Raw genomic sequence first — 21,251 nt, forward strand, 5'->3', positions numbered from 1 at the left:
GGTTCGATTCCCACCCCTGCCCATTTCGACCTGAATGAGCATGCTATCAGCGTGCAGTCGTGCATCACTGCTGCGTGATGCACCTTAGTTGTTAAAGGCTCTAGGCTGGTAGTTGTACTGCACTGGCTAAATTTCTCATTACCCAAATAAACCAGTACTGCCATACCTCGAATGTAGACCGACCTCACGCCTTCTAAACATAATCGACAAATCTAAACACAATCGACATGGGCCGGTTGGATGGAGAACAGAGGCTCAGGAGATCCACAAAAAAGGCACCTAATGGGACAGATATTTCAAGTGGAGACCATTTGAATTGTCAGCTTCATTAAATGCCTTATCAGGGATCTCCTCAACCTCTGCTGTATATGTACTAGTGATGGGCCGAACTTTTGCCGAATCTTGGGATTCGGCAAAGCCGAACTTTTGCCGAACTTTTCTAAAGATTCGGCAAAAATACATTGTTACCAGACTCGTTGATATTTCGTTTTTTTTCTGGCGGAAAAAAAGATTTTATATTTCTTTTTTTCTTAATTTAAATGTAACATGTTTACTAAATAAGGTGATATTCAGCAAGATAATTGTGTCGGTGTCGTTTTTGTGTGTTTACTGGTATTTTTGGTGACTCCTTGCAGAAGTGGCGTGACAACGAGGTTGGTAGAAGCGAGCGTGGCGCAGTCACGAATCACGCTACGAGAGTTTCGGTTTTGAGGCATCAGCGCAAGCCTGCATGTGTGTGTACATTGCTAAAATAAAGGCATTAATAACGCTGCGTTCTTGCTTTCTCTGGGAGTCACTGTTTTGTGCGCGAAAACGAATGTAACGGCTGCTGAGCCATCACCAGGAGAGAGAATAATATTATTGTAAATATGCATGTTCTCAGATTTGAGTCACTCGACATCAGCTTTGCATGAAAGTGTGCGTCCCATATTTGCAATGTCTCGTTTTTAACCTTTAAAATGCCCGTTTCTGGTGTTAGGATACACACAAATGTTTCGGAAGATAGGGAGAGTGAATGTCGGATGTGCAACGTCGAGCATTATAGTTCTGTGTTTAGTTTTATGCAGATACATGAAAATCGCGAAATAACACTAATTGAAAAAGCAATATTATTTTGTTTTCACACAAACAATACTTGTGAGCCGAAAACAGAATTGCTATAATTGCGAGGAGTGCTTTAAAGTAATTGTCGGCCAATGTCTCAATGTTTCAGAATGCACTGCATCATTTGTCACTTGCGCAGTGGACTCCGTAAATTACTGGTCGATCTTCTATTTTTGAGGCAGAAAATATTGGAGAGAACCACACTCGCTCACAAACGCACAGTTGCTGTGTTCCCGACCCCACACCGCGCCGTAACCGCTGGTTGTACTACACTGCACGATGGTAACCGCACGGCGTCCTTTTGTAATCCAGGGCTCCGTCGTGTTCTCGCGTATGCGCAGACATTTGCCTAATTTTTGCCGAATCTTTGCCAAACTTTCCTGCAAAAGTTCGGCATTTGCCGAACTTTGCCAAATTTGAAGTCCAGAAGATTCGGTCCATCACTAATATGTACCATACACATTATTCTAAAAACATGCAAAATGATATCGCCAAAGATGGTAACTATTTTCAATAAAACCCTTTAAGAGAAGTGCCAAGATGTATACCCTATGTGCAACAAATAAGCTAATTTAAATTAACCATTCCCTATAATGGTTAATTAGCCTCCCAAAATGGTATTATAATATACATATATATATATATATATATATATATGGGTGATTTCATTTGAATTCGACCAAACTTGTCGGGGGGGGTCTTTAGATTTAATCGTAAAAAATATATATGATACCCGAATCCTTGTGATGAAAGAAACTGCCTTTGAAAAAAATTAGAATTGTATAGTTTGAGAGAAAAAAATTCTGAGGCGCTGCAGGGTAGAACACGTCAAATTCCCAATTTGATTTTATCTCGACTTTAGCCGCCATTTACAAAATATCGAATTCTCGCAGAATTATTATATTTATTACGCAATATTTACGCAGACTTGGCTATTTTTAGAGGTAAATTTCTGTCTTCTGTTATTTTAAATTAATTTTCTAAAAAAATCTCAAACATGCAACCTAGAGCAAGTGTGACGCAACTTCGGACAGCTATATAAAACGAACGGTAGGGCGCAATGACGTGAGACAGATATCTGTGCGTAGCTATCAATGTAAGCTATCGATTGGAATGTATTTTCTGGTCATTGTGTTTACCGTCTTGTTTTTATTCTGCCACAAATATAGACAAAAATGAAAAATATGCAAATTTTGAAGTCAATTTTCTCAAAAAAGCTATTTTTTATTTCGTTCATACTTTTTTAATTTATTGCCCAGATTCTGCTTAATAACCGGGTATAAATATTGCTTGACCTTTTTTTGTTGTAGTTTTAGGACAACCAGTTGAATAAGTCATTTTTATCGCGTAATACCAACCTCCGGCTCCGGTATGCGGGCTTCACCGCAACATTGATAATTGGCTCAGCAATATCAGATTTCACTGACAACCACTTTACCTCGTTGCATTCCTAGTAATATACTTTTTACAAAAAAAGAAATGTCACAAAAAAATGACAGAAGGCAAGTGGCGTAGGCAAATATTTTTTTCTCTTTCAAACTTTTTTAATTGATTTCCCGTGTGTTGCTTACCAGCTGGGTATGCACGTTTTCTGGCGCTTTTCTTTATGTTTGTTTTTACATCAAAAGAAAGAGCCATGTTCGTTACATCAGTTGCAACTGGTCCAGTTGTTAGGTGAAGTATAGGTTCAGTAACCTCTTCGCGAGCGCCAGCAAAAGGCTGCGATTCTTATCATGAAGATTACCATGCGACTCTTAGTTGACCTCGGCGTGCGCCGTTGCAAGAGGGTTATACTAATCTTGTTAGAGTGGAACTCGCGTCGTCACAGGCTGTCGCAATGCATCACAGCGAAGTGGAACTGTGTGAAGCAGTCCTTGTCCTTCTCCCAATAAATTTATGGGCGGAAGCTTGAGACTCTTTGGTGCCCGAAGTTTCTGTAGCTCGGCTGGGTCAAGTTTGTCAAAAGGAGAAAACAAATGCAGTAAACACTAGACATTATCACGCCGGTCGATGGAGTCGTAACTGTATACATACAGCTTTTGCGGATACTTATTTGTTTCAACGGTGGCAAGTTATCACCAGTACAAACATGGCCACAGTGTCGGCAAGAGCATCAGAACAAAAAGGAAGGTTTGGTTGGCGTATCATTTTGTGTCTTCGTTGCAGCGCTTTTCTCCGGAACTAATGTTTGTAGTCCTCTTTGAGCCCCTGGTGCTATGGTCTGTCTGTTTCTCTTATCCATTATTTATTTTTACTTGTAAGCGAATAACACGCACCATGACATTTCTGGCGTCCTTAGGTTGATTCGCTAATCAGTGTCTATATTTGACAAACTCATCTAGTATAAGAGAATAAAAAAAATATAAGAAGAGGGCTTGCAGCAATGAATTTGTATAAGAGAACTGCGGAACTGCGTCGAAAGCAGAAAGCCGGAACCTCCCGAGGAATGAACGCGTTATTTTGAACTCAGTCATGGCTGCAGTTTTCAGCTTTAAAAGAAAGAGTTGCGCGGACTACTTCGAGAGACATAAGCGAAGGGTATACCGCAACCGACGTTTTCGTTATGTTACCGATCTCAACGTAGACGCCTTGAAGATGATCCTGCCTCCATCGAAAGCCGCGGCTCTTGCGTTGGATGACGTGCTCTGCCAGAACGGCTTCCCGTACACCGGTGAGAAGCTTTAATCATCTGTCAGTAATCCATGCTCGAGCTCTCCAGCAAGCTGCATCGAAGAGCACGAAGTAGTGGAAGGTCTTAACGAAGAGATTTCTGCTGCTGGGCTTGAAACAACTCCTTTGCGCATGCCTTCTACAGTAAACCCGAAAAGCCGTCAGGCATATGCTGAAAGAAAACAGCGGGAGATTGAAGGATCACACAGCCGACAGGTACGAAAAAAGTTGGCGACTGCATATACCTTGGAGCCAAGTGGGTCAAGTTCTCGCAGTGATCAACCATGCCCCGGCTGCGACGGGTGGTGGGCAAACATCAGAGAGGCCTTTGTGAAGGCGGCATCTTACCAGGAGAGATGTCAGCTCCTCACGCTTGTGCCCAAGGGCGTAGCCACTAGGGAGGTAGAACGGCTAATTCCTGAGGCATCGAAGTACCTTCTGAAGAAATCAAAGCAGCTTCGTGAACGGTTCGGCGTATGGGAGCGTCCGGAGCCTTATCACGGTGGAAGCATAAGCGAGGACACCATACGGGCAGCCACGCAATATTACACCGACGACGATCTCGACTGTTCTCGGCAGAGCCCAAACAAAAAAGATGCTGTTAAGCTTCTGAAGGATGGCGAAGAACATGTGGTCGTGAAGCGGTATATGACAAGGTCTGTCCGAGAGACGTACAGGCTGTTTAAGGAAGCAAACCCGGACTCAAAATTAGGTCTGACTAAATTTTACTCGCTGCAGCCAAAGTGGGTCAAGCTAAACCCTGAACAGACTGTCTGTGCATGTGTGTGCTGTACGAATTTCGATTTGTGCTTTTCCACCCTGAACAGCATGCGAGAAGAAAAAATAACAAAAGAGGAGATTCTCGCTTTGTGCCTCTGCCCTGAACCCTCGTCCAAATGTTTCAGAGGCGAATGCAAAGACTGCCCCTCGACTGACAGACTCTCCTTAGAATCATTGGAAATGGTGCCTGAAGAGGAAATTACATTTTTCACATGGGAGAATGGTAATTTGATAAGCAAGACTGCCGACTCCAGCGCCTTTTTGAAAGAGCTACAGAAATGGGCCACAAGGTTTTCCACGCACGATTTTATTCGTAGGACACAACGGGAAGCCATACGGATTGAGAAGTCTAGTGTGACCTCAAGACACATCGTCATGCACTTCGATTTTGCGGAGAACTGGACGGTAATTTTGCCACACGAGATACAGGAGTACCACTGGCACAAGCGTCAGCTCTCTGTGTTCACGTGTGTGGCATCCACGTCGCAAGGCTCAAAATGCTTCGGCGTTGTCTGTGAGGACTTATGTCATGACACTTCCCATGCGCTGCTGGCTCTGAGACTTATAGAAGACTGGCTGGAGGAGCACATCCCAGTTTATGCTTCACTAACGTACATATCCGACGGGGCACCTGCTCATTTTAAAAATAGATTTCAGCTGCATGAGTTCGAACGAGTGGGCCATACCCAATTGAAGTGGATATTTTCTGCCTCTGGGCATGGTAAAAACTCTTGTGACGGGGTTGGAGGGCTTCTCAAACACCACGCAACGGTGCACAACCTCCGTTCACCGGAGGAGCAGCTCGTCCGAACATCAGTAGATTTTGTGGACAAGGTTGGAAGGCGTGTCAAAAACGTAACTCTCATGAACTTAACCGAGAAGGAGGTGAGTGACTTCCGCAGAATCAAGAAAACAGAGTGGAGTTGCGTACCGACTCGGAAAGGCATCCGCGCTTCGCACGTGTGGCGACGCGAAAGGGGCGAAGTGCAGCTTGAGCGAACTGTTCTATCTTCGTCTTAATGCATGAACCTCTGTGGTGCACGTGCGGAACTCTCAGATGATCTACGGCTTTGTTTTGTTTTGTTGTTAAAGCCTCTTCTTGTACATTTGCGCTTCTGTGAAAAATTATGTGTTTCTATAGGTGTGCCTTGTTAACCCAAATAAATTACTCAATAAATAGAGTGATTTTGTTAAACTGTTACCTATGAATGTTTTATTGCATACTGCCAACAAAAGAGTATGATTACTGTAAGCTGAAAAGCAACTTCCGATATGCTGTGCGTAGCCCAAAAAATTTAAACGTATGCAACAAGTAGTCCAAAAGCCGAAGGATGGACAAAATGTAGTCAATTTTTTTTTCACGTACCTCGGAATGCTAAGGGCCAATGAAGGATAGGCGAAAGAATGCCATGCGGTAAATTTAAAAAATTCGAGCCGATTTTCTGATAATGTTTGTATAAAATAAAGATTGTCCGAAACGCATAAACGGGGATATTGTTTTTCTGGACTGGATAGTGCCGTAGAATGCAACCCGACATGATCGAAACGGATGAAACGTCTTGGATCTCTCCACTCGCTTAGGCTAGTTAACATTGATGTTAACTAAATTTACTTTTGTTGTTGTTTATCACGGCACAATGTTCAAACAAATAATTTAAATATATAAGTTTCGTGCAACCTCAGTAGTAAAACGTTGTCGTGGCGACGTTCGAAAATGCATGCTGTGACTTCGCAGACATCACTTCGACAATTCAGCCATCTCTCATTTCTTTATGACGTTACTGATGTTTTAAAAAATATATTAGTAAAAATTCAACGGGGTAAAGTAGTTTTCAGTGAAATCTGATATTGCTGAGCCAATTATCAATGTTGCGGTGAAGCCCGCATACCGGAGCCGGAGGTTGGTATTACGCGATAAAAATGACTTATTCAACTGGTTGTCCTAAAACTACAACAAAAAAAGGTCAAGCAATATTTATACCCGGTTATTAAGCAGAATCTGGGCAATAAATTAAAAAAGTATGAACGAAATAAAAAATGGCTTTTTTGAGAAAATTGACTTCAAAATTTGCATATTTTTCATTTTTGTCTATATTTGTGGCAGAATAAAAACAACACGGTAAACACAATAACCAGAAAATACATGTCAATCGATAGCTTACATTTATAGCTACGCACAGATATCTGTCTCACGTCATTGCGCCCTACCGTTCGTTTTATATAGCTGTCCGAAGTTGCGTCACACTTGCTCTAGGTTGCATGTTTGAGATTTTTTAGAAAATTAATTTAAAATAACAGAAGACAGAAATTTACCTCTAAAAATAGCCAAGTCTGCGTAAATATTGCGTAATAAATATAATAATTCTGCAAGAATTCGATATTTTGTAAATGGCGGCTAAAGTCGAGATAAAATCAAATTGGGAATTTGACGTTTTCTACCCTGCAGCGCCTCAGAATTTTTTTCTCTCAAACTATACAATTCTAATTTTTTTCAAAGGCAGTTTCTTTCATCACAAGGATTCGGGTATCATATATATTTTTTACGATTAAATCTAAAGACCCCCCCCGACAAGTTTGGTCGAATTCAAATGAAATCACCCATATATATATAGAGAGAGAGAGAGAGAGAAAGAGGGAGAGGAAGAGAGAGAGAAAGAGATTAAGAACCAGAACTGCTGAGACTATAATTACTGACTTTAATTGCACCTGATTACAGTCAAACCTCATTATATCGAACATGGATATATAGAATTATTGCTTATATCAAATCGTTGTTGAACTGTCATAAGAATTACACGCATTTGAAACTTTTTATAGCAAACTCAATTGGTTAAAAAATGAATATATCGAACTTTACAGCGCCGAAAAGCATGCGCTCCGGAGACAGGCGGCAGGCTTTCCCGCAGCAACACATCAGAGGATACGGCAGGCTTTCCCGCAATACATCGAAGGATAGCAGTGGCGCAGCAGGCGTAGCTCCCGCAGTTTCGTTCTTCTGACATTGCGTCAACCGCGTGTGGCGTACTGATAGCATCAAACAAAGAAACGTACGTCGCTGACGGTTGCAACGAAGCTTGAAATCATCCGCCGCGTTGAAAAAGGAGAAAAGGAGTCCAGTGTTTCCGAAGCGTACAACATACCGCAGAGCACTTTGAGCACGCTGCTGAAGATGAAAAGTGACATCAAATCGAAGGCTTAACAAAGCAAGCACTCCGACGCACTCTGCGTTTAGACACCGGCCATCGAAAGATCACTTCACAAGTGGTTTATGGACGCAAGGGCTCGGAACATTACGGTGTCGAGGCCGATGCTTCAACAGAAAACAAAGGCCTTCGCCTTCATCCACCAAGCACAAAACGTCGCCGCAAGTAGCAGGGACCATGACCGAACTAACGAACGTGGAAATTGTCGCGGAGGTCAGCTGCGAGCTGGCTCTAGAAGAGATAGCTACCGAACCTGGCCCTTCAAACGCCGAGGACCTTGCTCTGCGCCCGACTTCAGGCGAAGCTGTGGCCGCTTCGACGCATTTATGCCGCTACTGCAACGCAATCGACGGTAGTGGTCTGGTGCTGGTGAAATGTTTAGGCACCGTGGGGCGGGCCGTAATAGGGCATGCAGTCATTGCGGTCAACTCCAAGAAGCAATCTACGCTGCGGCAGTTGTTTTCTGCCGGAATAAATAGTTCAGCTTAACGCTTCACATGGGTAGGCATTTTTCACGCTAGCTTTTTAGTGATTAAATCGCGCTGCACTTCGACGCGTTTTCGGTGTGATTTTGTATATCAAATTATGGTTATAGAGAATAATTACACGGTCCTCGCACTATTCGATATAACGAGGTTCGACCGTATTATGAAACAAAGATTAAAAAAGTACTTGCTTTCCAGAGCCAGCAAGAGTTGTGACAATGACCCTGTACTTCTGCAAGTCTTCAACGTCAGGGTAGAAGAAGGTCCCACCTGCAACGTAGTTTGAACAGTGCTGCAAAAAGAAAACAAAATTGTGTCCGAATTTTTTGCATATTAAACCATGCGTACAAAATTACAATAGGTGAAGCATTCAAGCAAAAATTCTCAATGCTAAATAAATGTCCTTTATCTTTTAGAAGCTATATACCGAAGTCACAGCCTCCTCCTTATGCATATATTGTTTGCTTGACCTTTTTGTTTTCTCAAGATAGTACAACATTACCAACATAAGTTGGTTTTCACCTTAAACAAACTGGCAAATGCTCTACTCAAACAAGTGAAGGTCTATTTCACATAATGTGCAATATCGGCGCAATATGACAACACACCATTAGTAAGTGGCGACTGATGACTACTCCGAAACTTTTGCAATACCCTTTAACAACTGTTTCGGCGAATAAAGCTTTTGGAAACTTTTGGCACATATGTTCATGAGTAAGCATCTTTACCTATATTGTCAGCTATCAAAACAGACGCAGTCATGTATTAGTGACTGCGTGTAAATTACAGCGATGGCCCAGCCAGTTAAAATTTTGGAGCAAAACAAACCTTTTTTTACAGCAAAGCTGTCTATGGCTAGGCTCTGGTGGATCGTCTCCGACGGCAGACCAAACGTAGACCAACAATTTTCAAACGCAACGATGTCTGCCTCCACTTTATACTCCTCTCCGCCGCCTCTTTCGCCAACTCGTGTATACGCATCACCACGTGCGGCGTCGCTCTCTCCCAACATTGCGAAATGCCGCGCGCTCTTTGGCGCGCGGCATTTCCTAGAACCTGCGCCATGATTGACCTACCCGCGCTATAATAAAACACCATTGTCTCTACCCACTAATTGTGTGTTTCCTTTGTGAGTGATGCGGAGAGCGCGCCACTGTCCTTATTTCCAATATAGCTAAACCCCAACATAGCAAATCCCACCAGAGCGTCATTTTTGCTGGACTTCCCTCTTCATGGGGTGGAAGGGATCTTCATTTTTTTTAGCACTTTTTTTTATTCAAAAATTTTACACGTGCAGTGGCTAGCACAAACAATTTTTTTACAGTTCTGTGCAGGCTCCTATCAGTGGTGAAGTTATAACTCATTAATATGGACCCCATTTCTATGGACCATGTCTCTCTACACATAAAATTATTAGGGATGGACCTTTTCCCATAGAATTCTGCTTTGTTAATGTAGGAACCCAAAATTACAGGTTAACCTCATATAGGTTCAATTAACATCAATGCCACATCTGTTTTTGTTTTTTCCTACAGATGTTAGTGAGTTAACAAGCCTCAGATAAACCCAATATTATGTAAATCAGATATAGACCTCTCGAAAAATCAAAGCGATTGAAGCGACATAGTGCCACGCAAAGCATCTTGGAAACTCATTGGCCAAAGTTTTGGTTTCGATTTGCCAACCTTGGTTCACGACATCCTGCCACGACCAAATACGGCACTCGCGCTTTCGAATATGTACCAACACAAATAGAATGCTGGGGCACGTTTTTTTGGGGAAGGGTTCCAGACGGGCCAGAGTTTATCCGCAGGTAAACACAGAACTACAAGAGCACATGGAAAAATAATAAGACTGTCACAAAAAAAAAAAAAAAAAAATTATGGGGGTTTGTTTATTGCAAAAATAAACTATGCATCACCTAACGCTCATTCTCTGCTGTGATGTCCAGCGCGGCGCCACTCGCGCATAAAGGACGAAGATCGGCATTGCCCTGTGCGCGCGATCCCTGAGCGCGCACTCTGGAACTGCGAGCTACCGATGGCGCAAGCTAGGCACTGAGGCTCTTCTGGGTCATATTAAACTCATAAGTATTCGGGCTGTAGTTGTCATCACCACACGGACACGACACTGGCGACGAGTAATCAAGGACCTACGACGCCTGGAACCTCAGACCTCGAGCCATGTCTAAGTCAGGCAAAATGGAAGCCTTCTCAGGCAAGTCATGGGCATCCTGGATTGAGCGCCTCGGATTCTACTTCGTGGCGAATAACATCAGCGCCGTGGACAGGAAGCGAGCTGTCCTACTTACGCTGTGCGGTCCAGAAACATATGACATCGTACGAGCGTTGGTAGCACCCAGAGGACCCGGGGATGTCGAGTTCGAAGAACTCGTGACGATCCTCGGCGCGCACTTCGATCCAAAACCTTCGGAGCTCTATAGCCGGTACAACTTCCAGAGGCGAGACCAACTACCGGACGAGTCCATAAACAGCTACGTGGCGGCACTCAAAATGCTGGCTGGAGACTGCAATTTCGGCATCTTAGCTTCCGCAACTACGCTTGGGGCATCGACAACGGCACGGCAACCGGCGTCGCAGCAACCGGCGTCACAAGCAGCACCCGATGCAGTGGCTACGGCTGCACAACCGGCAACTCCACAATGGGACACTAAACTGCCACTGGACGTGATGCTGCGCGACAGGTTTGTCTGCGGCATCCGTGACGAACTTCTGCAACAACGTCTGTTCGCAGAAAAGAACTTAACGTTCGCAAGCGCCTTAGACATCGCCGTCCGTGCTGAGAGTGCCTCGAAACAACAACAGAGTATAAAAAACAAGGAGGATCTCCAGGTCAACAAGACAACGGATGCATGCAACAAGTCCGCTTCATACAAGGGACGTCCGTGTTATCGTTGCACAGGTCAACACGACCCACAGGCCTGCCGATTCAAGACTACCGAGTGTCACTACTGCAAAAAGGAAGGACACATTGAAAAGGCATGCATTGCAAAGAAAAAACAACAAGGTAAAACAGGCTACAAGAAAGCTAACTACAACGTTGAAGCAGCGACTGAAGTGGTGAGCCAGCCAGCGTGTTCTTCTAGATGTACATGTCATGAGCTGAACCAGCTGACCACGCGAAGGTGCTTCCCGAAATTTTATGTTTCCCTTCGGATTGAAGGTAAACCACTTCAGTTCGAGGTCGATTCTGGAGCCGCTTGTTCGTTGATAAGCGAAGACACATTTCGCTCAACCTGGCCCAAGAACCCACCAAAGCTCACGAAGAACGACTTGGAGCTCTACACTTGGAGTGGCGAAGGCCTGAAACTTCTGGGATCGCTTCAAGTTCGAGTACGCTTCAAGTCCAAGGATTACCTACTGCCGCTTCTGGTAATGAAAGGGGCCGGCTGCAGCCTTTTGGGTAGAGATTGGTTCGACGCGCTCAACATCCGAGTTCAAGGAATCAATCAGATGCAGCAGCAGACCACGCCACCGGAGGTGGAGGCAGTGCTACAACGACATTCCAAGGTATTCCAAGACGACATCGCTGGATACACGGGACCTCCAGTGCACTTGGAGCTGGAGGAAGGAGCCCCGCCAAAGTTTTGCAAGGCTCGCCCTGTTCCTCTCGCGCTACGATCAGCGGTGACAGACGAGCTTCAACAGCTGCAGAACCAAGGGATAATTGAGCCAGTTCAACACTCTGAGTGGGCTACGCCGCTTGTACTCGTTCGCAAGAAGAGCGGAGCTATCCGACTCTGTGGCGACTACAGGAGTACGGTAAACGCCGCATCGAAAAAGGCCAGTTATCCGCTACCAACAACAGGAGAAGTGCTCTCGAACCTCAGAGGCGGAACTACTTTCTCCACGCTAGACTTGTGCCAAGCATACCAGCAACTAAAGGTAACTGAAGAGACGGCAGCTGTACTTACAATCAATACGATGAAAGGATTGTACCGAGTGACACGACTTCCGTTCGGAATTTCAGCAGCACCAGCGATCTTCCAGCGAATGATGGAAACAACACTCGCCGGCATAGACGGAATAAGTGTCTATTTAGATGACATCATCATCAGTGGAGCGAGCAAGAAAGAACATGCTGAGCGTTTGGAACAAGTACTGTCCAGATTAGACAGCACCGGCCTGAGACTAAAAAAAGAAAAATGCAAGTTTGCAGTCAGCGAAGCTACCTTCCTGGGACACAAAATTGATGCTTCAGGGGTTCACACAACCGCTGACAAAGTGCAAGCGATTCTAGACGCTCCAGAGCCAACCGGGAAACCTGAGCTGCAAGCCTTTCTGGGGTTGTTGGCATTTTATGACCGCTTCCTCAAGAACAGAGCTACAGTCGCAACAGACCTGTACAAGCTTCTCCAGAAAAATGTTCCTTGGCTCTGGAAGGACAGTCACAAGGAAGCGTTCCGAAAGCTCAAGCAACTAGTCAAGGAATCCACGGTCCTTGCCCACTATGACGAAAACAAGCCCCTGCTTCTTTCCTGCGACGCGTCCCCTTACGGCGTAGGAGCAGTGCTTGCTCAGAGAGACGCCTTGGGACGTGAGGCTCCGATTGCTTTTGCGTCGAGGACGCTAGGAGCAGCAGAGAAAAACTATTCCCAGCTGGATAAAGAAGGGTTGGCCATTGTCTATGCAGCATGTCACTTCCATGAATACATCGCTGGACGACAGGTAACCATCTACACGGACCACCAACCACTTCTGGGAATACTTGGAGGCTCGAAAACAATACCTCAAGTGCTATCCCCGCGTATGACACGATGGTGCATCAAACTAGGTGCATACGACTACGAGTTGAAGTACAGACGGGGACGATTACATCAAAACGCAGACGCTCTGAGCAGGCTACCGCTACCTGCTTGTGTCGACGAGCCCTGCCAACCTGGAGATGTACTGATGTTGGCCGGCTCGCCTATTCCTCAACTTTGCCCAGAACGCATTGCAGCGCTCACAGCGCAAGACAAAACTTTGGCACTCGTCTACAAGGCCATACATCACGGCAATCTGGGAGAGTTGAGCAAGGACGAGTGCGGGCTGTACAAAATTATCGCCACTGAACTGTCGACACTTAACGGTTGCTTGACGCGAGGCACGAGGGTAGTCATTCCCAGTGCAGCCAGAGCTCACGTCCTCGAGCTACTCCACGCAGGTCATCGAGGCATGGTGGCCATGAAGGCAGCTGCACGAGGTTACGTTTGGTGGCCTGGTGTAGACAGAGACATCGAAGCCAAGGCAAGAACGTGCAGCAATTGCCAACAGCATCAACGGGCACCGCCCAAAGCACCTTCTCCGGAATGGCAACGACCGACGACGCCATGGGATACATTACATATCGACTTCGCCGGACCCGTTGAAGGCAAGATGTTGCTGATAATAGTTGACGCCTTCAGCAAATGGCTGGAAGTTCGTCAAATGAACACCATCACTTCCAGCTCACTCATCCAGGAACTCCGTAATGTATTCGCAACATTCGGAGTACCACGCAAGATCGTCAGCGACAACGGTACGTCACTGGTATCAGCCGAAACCGAACAGTTCTTTAAGAATAACGGTATTCGACACGTCACGAGTGCACCGTACCATCCGGCGACCAACGGACAAGCTGAAAGGATGGTTTACGAGACCAAACAAGCGGTGTCGAAGGATAAGACGGGGTGCTTATCGTGCCGAATCGCTCGGTTTCTTTTTAAGCAACACACCACCATCAGTTGCGCGACGAGACAGACTCCAGCCATGCTGATGTTGGGTCGCGAGTTGTCAACGGCGATCACTCGCCTCCAACCGCAAGCAAGGGGAAGAGATGAGGATACACCAGGAACAACCAAGTCTCCCAGAAATCTTTCTGTTAACCGAGAGGTGTTCGTTAAGAACTTTACAGGCAAACCGTCGTGGATCCAAGGAACAATCATAAGAAGACTTGGATCTCGTTCTTGGATCATCAGAACAGACCAAGGCACAGTACGACGACACGAAGATCACATAAGGAACCCGGTAACAGACCACCCGAGACATTTTGTCACAGAAGCATCTTCGACAGCGAAGACCAGTAATGGCCCACAAGGTTTACCAGCGCAGTGGACCATTCCGACGACTGGGGAACCGTCACCAGCAGAACAGCAATGTGCCCCAGAGGCTCAAGCAGAAGTGCAGCCCAATGCCGACTTGGTTCCATCAAACAGTTCCGCTAGACCTCAACGTCAAAGGCGACCTCCTCAAAGATATGGCGACGGCCTCTAGAGGGGGAAGGAGTGTGATGTCCAGCGCGGCGCCACTCGCGCATAAAGGACGAAGATCGGCATTGCCCTGTGCGCGCGATCCCTGAGCGCGCACTCTGGAACTGCGAGCTACCGATGGCGCAAGCTAGGCACTGAGGCTCTTCTGGGTCATATTAAACTCATAAGTATTCGGGCTGTAGTTGTCATCACCACACGGACACGACATCTGCCCAAATATAGCGCTAGCAATCCGAACCAGACGCAAAAGTTTCAGAATGAACCGTTCATAACCAAAAGTTATGCGATTTTCTAAAAATTTCAATGGGAAAGTGAGAGCCAATAAAGCTTTGGATAACATGGGGCCGAATAGCACCAGTTAACAAAAATTTCCCTCTGAAACTATATTCTATATTCTATATAGCTATATTCGGCCGTAATATCAGGGCGATCAATTTTGTTCTGCAAGCTCCTGTTTTGGGTTGTCTACCTATTGAGGAAGGCACCTACTAAAACACCTTAATGCTAGAACGACACAACCACACATGCATGCGCAATTATATACATAACATTTGATAGATTCTTAAAACAGTCGGTAGTGTAGCGTGCAACACAACGCTCGAAGTTGGTAATCATGTAATCTCGCAAAGAAACGCCGGTGGCGCTGCCGATTTTAGTCGTCTCAGTATTGCCTCATTTGGCCACAGTGGTGCTGATGATCGACCGACGGTAGCGCTCTCTGAAACCCTGCCCAGACCCCATGTCATGTGACGTAAACTTTCCCGCTAAATCTAGCGGGGAAACTGAACTTGTGTATAGGTCATGCGACATCAATTTTACTGCTAAATCTGGCGAAGAAATTGAATTGGCGTTGAGGTCATCAACGTCTATTTTCCAGCTAGTCGGGAAACTGAACTGATGTATAGGTCATGTGAGATAGTGTCACATGATGTCAATTTTTCCATTAAATTAAGCGGAGAAACCAAATTTATGCATACATCGTGTGATACAGTCATGTGATGTAATTTTTCTCCCCAAGTCAGCAGGAAAACTGAACTGGTGTTGAGATTATGCGACACAATTTTCCCGCTAAATCTAGCAGGGAAACTGAATTTGTGTGGAGGTCACGTGACACGAAGTTGTGACGTAATTTTTTCGGTAACAATGTCAATTTTCCCGCTACATCTAGCTGGAAAACTCAATCTAGCTTCACGAAATCCTGAGCTAACCAAAGAATGTTTCACATTAAAAAAAAAAAATAATAAGAATAATGACGTTTACAAATCTCTGTAATGCAAAATTAGAGTACAGCACTTGAGGGAAAGAATGGGAGGGCGTGGAAGAGGAGAAGGGGAGGTACCTCCTACCCTCCCCTCCTCTTCTATGTCCTCCTCCTCTGTACCCTCCCCTCCTCCTGTTATGCCGACGGCTACGTTGCAAAACGCAGGAACAAGCGCCTAAGCGCTGCACCCTAAAAAGCCATTGCATAGCGTCACCTAGCAGTAGGACTTAGCAGTACTCAATTAGCACTGCCAAACCAAACCAATCCATGTGCAGCCAGCATAGAATCTAAAATGGTAGCTTCTAGGTGGCATTTCCTGCTGATCGCTCAACGATTTTGTCCAAAAAATCAAACTTTCAACCGCATTATCAGCGTCCAAAAAATCAGTCGGCGACAATTAAAAGTTACAATAAAAGATTTATATTCAATTAAAGCTGTGAAACACGTCATGTAAACACGTTTTAGGGGCATATTAAGAAACTATTTACCAACAAGCTACTTCACATGGAATGGCTCTAAACATAAGAATGAGCATCTTCATACGAATTTAACAAATACATAAAAAAGATATGCTTACCATTACTTTTTAGCTATGTTATTAATACAGAAGCACAGCTGACCTCTTTAAATGTGGAAAAATTGCAGGCCAATAATTTTTAATTATTTAAAACCCCTCTCCCTTCCCCAGGCCTCTTGCTCCTGAACTGTCAGCGGATGCTGCTTCTGTGGGCAGTTGAGAACTGTATGCACAGCACATTACCGAGAGACCCAAGCCCGCACATGAGAAAGGTCTGTCACTAAAAAAAGAAGGCTAAGAAGTAGTATCTCAAAAGTTGGTATCTTGGTTTTCGACCTTCTGTGAAACAAAGAAACAAACCAGCTCACCATGCAGCAATACAGATAGATGATGATAACCACAAGGGTTTTGTTGTTGGGTGTTTCCAAGTCAGTTCATAAAATGATGGTTCGTCATATTTTGTGTATTTCTGTAAAATATATACTATTGTAAAATGCTGCGGAAGTGCCCACTTCGTTTAAGCGCCCATTATTAATGTGTTGCAAACTAGAAAATTCTGCAAATTAAACATTAAGCACCCATTTTACTGGACAAGCAACCATGTCTAGATTAATGCGGTTTTCAGTAAAAGTATAGTGGGCGCTCCCCCAGTAGTTTACGGTATATGAAAGTAATGTCCTTGGAAGAAGCACCCAGCTATATACAGGGTGTTTCACGAAAGTTGGACAAATTCGATATTGCGAAAACTATGCATCGCACCGAAGAAAAGGCTCGCGTCGTTTTGGTTCTAGTTTTGGCCTATGAAAATTATTTACGTTTGAAATAATTAAGTAGTTAATTATTTTTTAAATATTGAATTTTAGGGCATGGTTTCAATTAGAACCTTGCTCAGCATCATTGAAAAACACTAAATCAACAAATTGCAGAATGATAGAATGGCACGCGCGGTACTTTACAGCTTTTTGAAAAACCGCATGATTTCGACGGGTTTTCAAGTTTTGCAAAGGGAGCTCTTCTCGGCGCCAACGGTACCACACCCTGTGGAGAAATAGTGCAACCCAACCCCTGCTGCGCTGTCCTCGCGCAATGCAGCAGAGACTGCTTGCACTATTTGTCCACGGGGTGCTGTGCCGTCGGTGCCGAGAAGCGCTCCGATTGCAAACCGAAACTTAAAAACCCGTATACACCCTGTATACAGGGTGTTTCACGAAACACGGGCCACATCGTTCCTGTGAAAAGTATGCATCGCACTGTAAAAAAAGGTTGATGTAGTATTGGTCCATACCAAAGGAAAAATTTAGAAAAAAACAACAACAGTGTTTGATATAATTAGGTTAATATAAAGCTAAGTTAGGAACAGCATGACTTCTTACACCCTATGATAAAGCAGAACCCCTGAACAGCCTTAGTAGGTTACAGAAAATATCTTTTTGGAGCCGATATCATGCAGCAATGCATCCCAAGTTAGATCAAGTCACTACAAATGGTTAAATTTAATAAATATATATATTTTTTTTATTTAAATATTGGTATGTTATTTGGCCACATTTAGAGATATCAGCAGTTTCTTCATTAGTAACAAAACTACAATAATGCCTGCACCTTTTTTTATATATATATTCATAAAATTCACTTAAAGACACTCATTTTTTATGTTTCACACTGTTGGAACTAAGTAGTTTGTTGGTAAATAATTTGTGAATGTGTATCTAAACAGTGTTTACTTGACATGTTTCATAGCTTTTTATGCATATGAATTATTTTTAATATTCTGTGTACATGTTATAAATCTGTCATAAAATAAATTAGGAAGTTATTACTATGGTATGTGCGTGCTTTGGTGTAAAACCGATGGCTGTGCAAAGTGCCATAGTGAAACTTTGGCAATCTCTATGTCTCGAGCTTCAAAAACATAATCCCAAAGCAAATTAGCTAAGGCGTTCACATGTACCTGAACTCTCCAACCATTAGCATGGCTTTCACATTTTTTACCTGAATATAAAAAATATCATCTGAAACATCATTGCATGAATGACGTGGAAAAACTCAGCAATAACTGAAACCTATTTAAAATTCACACAAGCCTACTAAAGCAATCAAGAAGTGCAGCAGGGCCTGAGCTATTTGTTTCAGCACTAAGGAAAATGTACTTTTGACAATACTGGCCCAAATTCCTCACATTTTGGTGAAATCTGGCAAGGTGTAGCAGGTTCAGAACATTCAAACAGCAATGACATCATTGGTACTACATATAGACACCGAGAAAACACCAGCCCAATGGTTTCACCAAGGTTAATTATCAAATAACAAACAACTTTTTGGGTCACAGCAGTTTTCATTTTTTTAACAAAACAAGGAGGTTACTCGCTGAGCAGACTTAACCAAAAAGTCTACTAGAGATGTGCGTGGGCTCAGGCAAGCCCGAAAACCCGAACCCAACTTAAATCTGGCAATAAATGACATGTCCTGTTCGAGCTCAAGTCTGGTTTGGGTCTAACATTTCGCAATGTAGGTCAAGGCTGAACTTTTTTAATAATTTGCGGGTTCTAAGTTTTGCTACGCGGTGGGATCTTAATATAAATTCCAATGTGTTTACATTTTACCAGAGTTGTTTGCAGGACCTATTTTTCGCGAATTGTCGGCGATTCGCAAAAATTAGGTACCCACGAAAATTAAGTTGTTCATGGTATTTCGACGTCCACTGTCAAAATATTCCATAAATTATTTCGACGTCTGCGTAGACACTTCCATAAAACGTCAAAATAGGGGCATTATTATTCCGACGTCTACCTTCAATGCGGTCGTCGCAGTGGTAGGGTGAAAGCTGTTTTCGTGGTTTCGTTCTGTTTAGTTTGTCAGTGCTGTGTTGTTATTTTGAAGGATTCATCTGTTGCGTGCCTAGGAAGTTTCGGTCCTAGTCAGCATTGGAAATGTCTTATTCAGCGTGTGTGGGACTGGCTAGACAGTTGATTCATTAGGACCTCACACGCCCGGTGGCAATGTTCTGAGCTTGCATGTTATTTCGCCACCTGTCTTACTTAAAATGTTAATCTAAAACAAAGGCGAGCTGGATATCCCTGTCTCGCCTGCGCGTAATGTAATTGCATACACTAATAACACTGAGAAATTCGGCACGCTTTTTGTGTCTTCATATCTTGCGGGCGCGTCTTTGTATGGTTGCGGTCTCGCTTTGCATCTGGCTCCCGCCCAGTTTTTAACCGGGTTTCGTGAGTTTGTTGCGCAGTTTAGATTATCTGTTTGGTTCATGTATAACGAGCTGGTTAACTATAAAACAAGCGGGATGCCAAATAAAAGGTTGTAAATGCAAATACTGCCTAGTTTTGACCGGTGCAAACGAACACAAGTTCTGGCACGGTTGTACGTACGAGATACACACATTTTCGAAACTGCAAATTTTATGACACAGCATTTAGCTCCTTTGTTTATATAAAACACGTGAAACAAATTATAAAATGCAGTGGTGCCACATTTTGTAATGTTGAGCACAACCAAACATGTACGTCAAGGTTTTTTTGTTTTTTTAATCACACTTTATTTAAAGGGAAGAATGTTTGTTTCCGTAAAATTTGTGTCGAATGGTCAAACCACAACACAGCCAGCAAACAATTTTTTTTTCCGCTTTTTTTTTTTTATTATTGTTTTTAGTTCAATTTTTGAAGCTCGCTCCAAAGTTTCAAGTATGAGACGTCAAAATAATTACAAAAATATTTTGACGGTGGATGTCAAAACACATTTGGAAATTAATGTTTTCATATCTTCAGGAAGTGGCGTCACCATGGACGTCAAAATTAAAAAAATATTTTGAAAGTGGACGTTGAAATAGTCGCTACCTATTTATTTCTAGCTGCATCGGGCTCGGGCGAAAGCAGGGATTAGAGCGTGGGAACCTGAAAACCTCATCCTTTGACACATCTAAAAAATTCACTTTAGAAACAATGAAAAAATTCACAACCTTAAGGGTGTGAATTGTTCCTTTCACTTTTAAAGGTGTGAAAGGTACAATTTGACTATATGTGTACACAGGGTTGCGTTTCAACTCCATTAATTTTGCGAGTCTGGAGACACCTACAGGGCTAATGGCCAGGTATGTTACTACACAACAGCTTGGAGTACACAGAGTAAAAGCTGGCACTGCAGGAAGAGACCCTGGGTTTGATCCCCACCTTTGTTTAATTCAATCTAGATGAGCATTGTATCGGCACGTGGTAGCATAACACTACTGCGCGATGCATGTTAAAGACCCCAGGCCGCCAGTCATACAGTCGAACCCGGATATATCGAATTCAAAGGGGATCGTAAAATAGTTTGATATATCAATAATTTGATATACAAAAATATGTTAACTTAAGCTCTAATTAAAATTTCCGCACTTCTCTGCTAATACCGAAGGCTGCGACAAATGGGACCTTGCCAAATAGAGCCACTAAGAGGGGACCTTACCAAATAGAGCCACTAAGAGTCGCTAAATACCTTAGAGATTAGCTGGTAAAGATCACAAACACCACAGCATTTACGCCACAATGTTTGCGATCGTTTACGCGCGCGCGACCTCTGCACGTCATTAGCGACAAAACACGAATTATAAAAAAAAATATGAAAGAACGGAAAGAGCAAGTCGTATAAAAACAAACAAAAAAACACTCGATCCATAGAATAAAGTTAAAACAAAAAAGAAACCTCACTAAATTCAAGCAACAAAAAAAGGCAAAAAAAAAAGAAACGCGCAAAGCAAAAGCAGGGAAACAAAAAGGTAAACGAAGATAAGGCGTTAGAAGTGTGATTGCTCAACCGTTGTCAACACACACTTGACTTGAGGCTAAGGAGCACCCCCTGGCCTCTCTACGCGCGACCGCGTGCCCTTCCCTTTGCTTTTGCCATCCTCAATTCTTTTTTTCTTTCTCCGTTTCTCTTTTTTTTTTTTTTCTTTTTTTTTACAACTGCTTTTTTGTTGAGTATCCCT

General features: G+C 43.6%; 1 protein-coding gene across 2 annotated transcripts in view; it reads right to left on the reverse strand.

The window, feature by feature from the left end:
• Positions 1–21,251, reverse strand: part of LOC8026816 (putative helicase MOV-10) — a 94,083-nt gene that overhangs the window by 23,742 nt on the left and 49,090 nt on the right. For both annotated transcript variants that reach the window (XM_042292551.1, XM_042292552.1), the window contains one exon: positions 8,434–8,534. In XM_042292551.1, the coding sequence (XP_042148485.1) occupies positions 8,434–8,534 (101 nt within the window). The remainder of the gene's footprint in view (positions 1–8,433; positions 8,535–21,251) is intronic.

The sequence above is a fragment of the Ixodes scapularis genome, unplaced genomic scaffold, assembly GCF_016920785.2.
Source record: "Ixodes scapularis isolate PalLabHiFi unplaced genomic scaffold, ASM1692078v2 PGA_scaffold3__209_contigs__length_174095766, whole genome shotgun sequence".
NCBI classification, from domain to species: Eukaryota; Metazoa; Arthropoda; class Arachnida; order Ixodida; family Ixodidae; genus Ixodes; species Ixodes scapularis.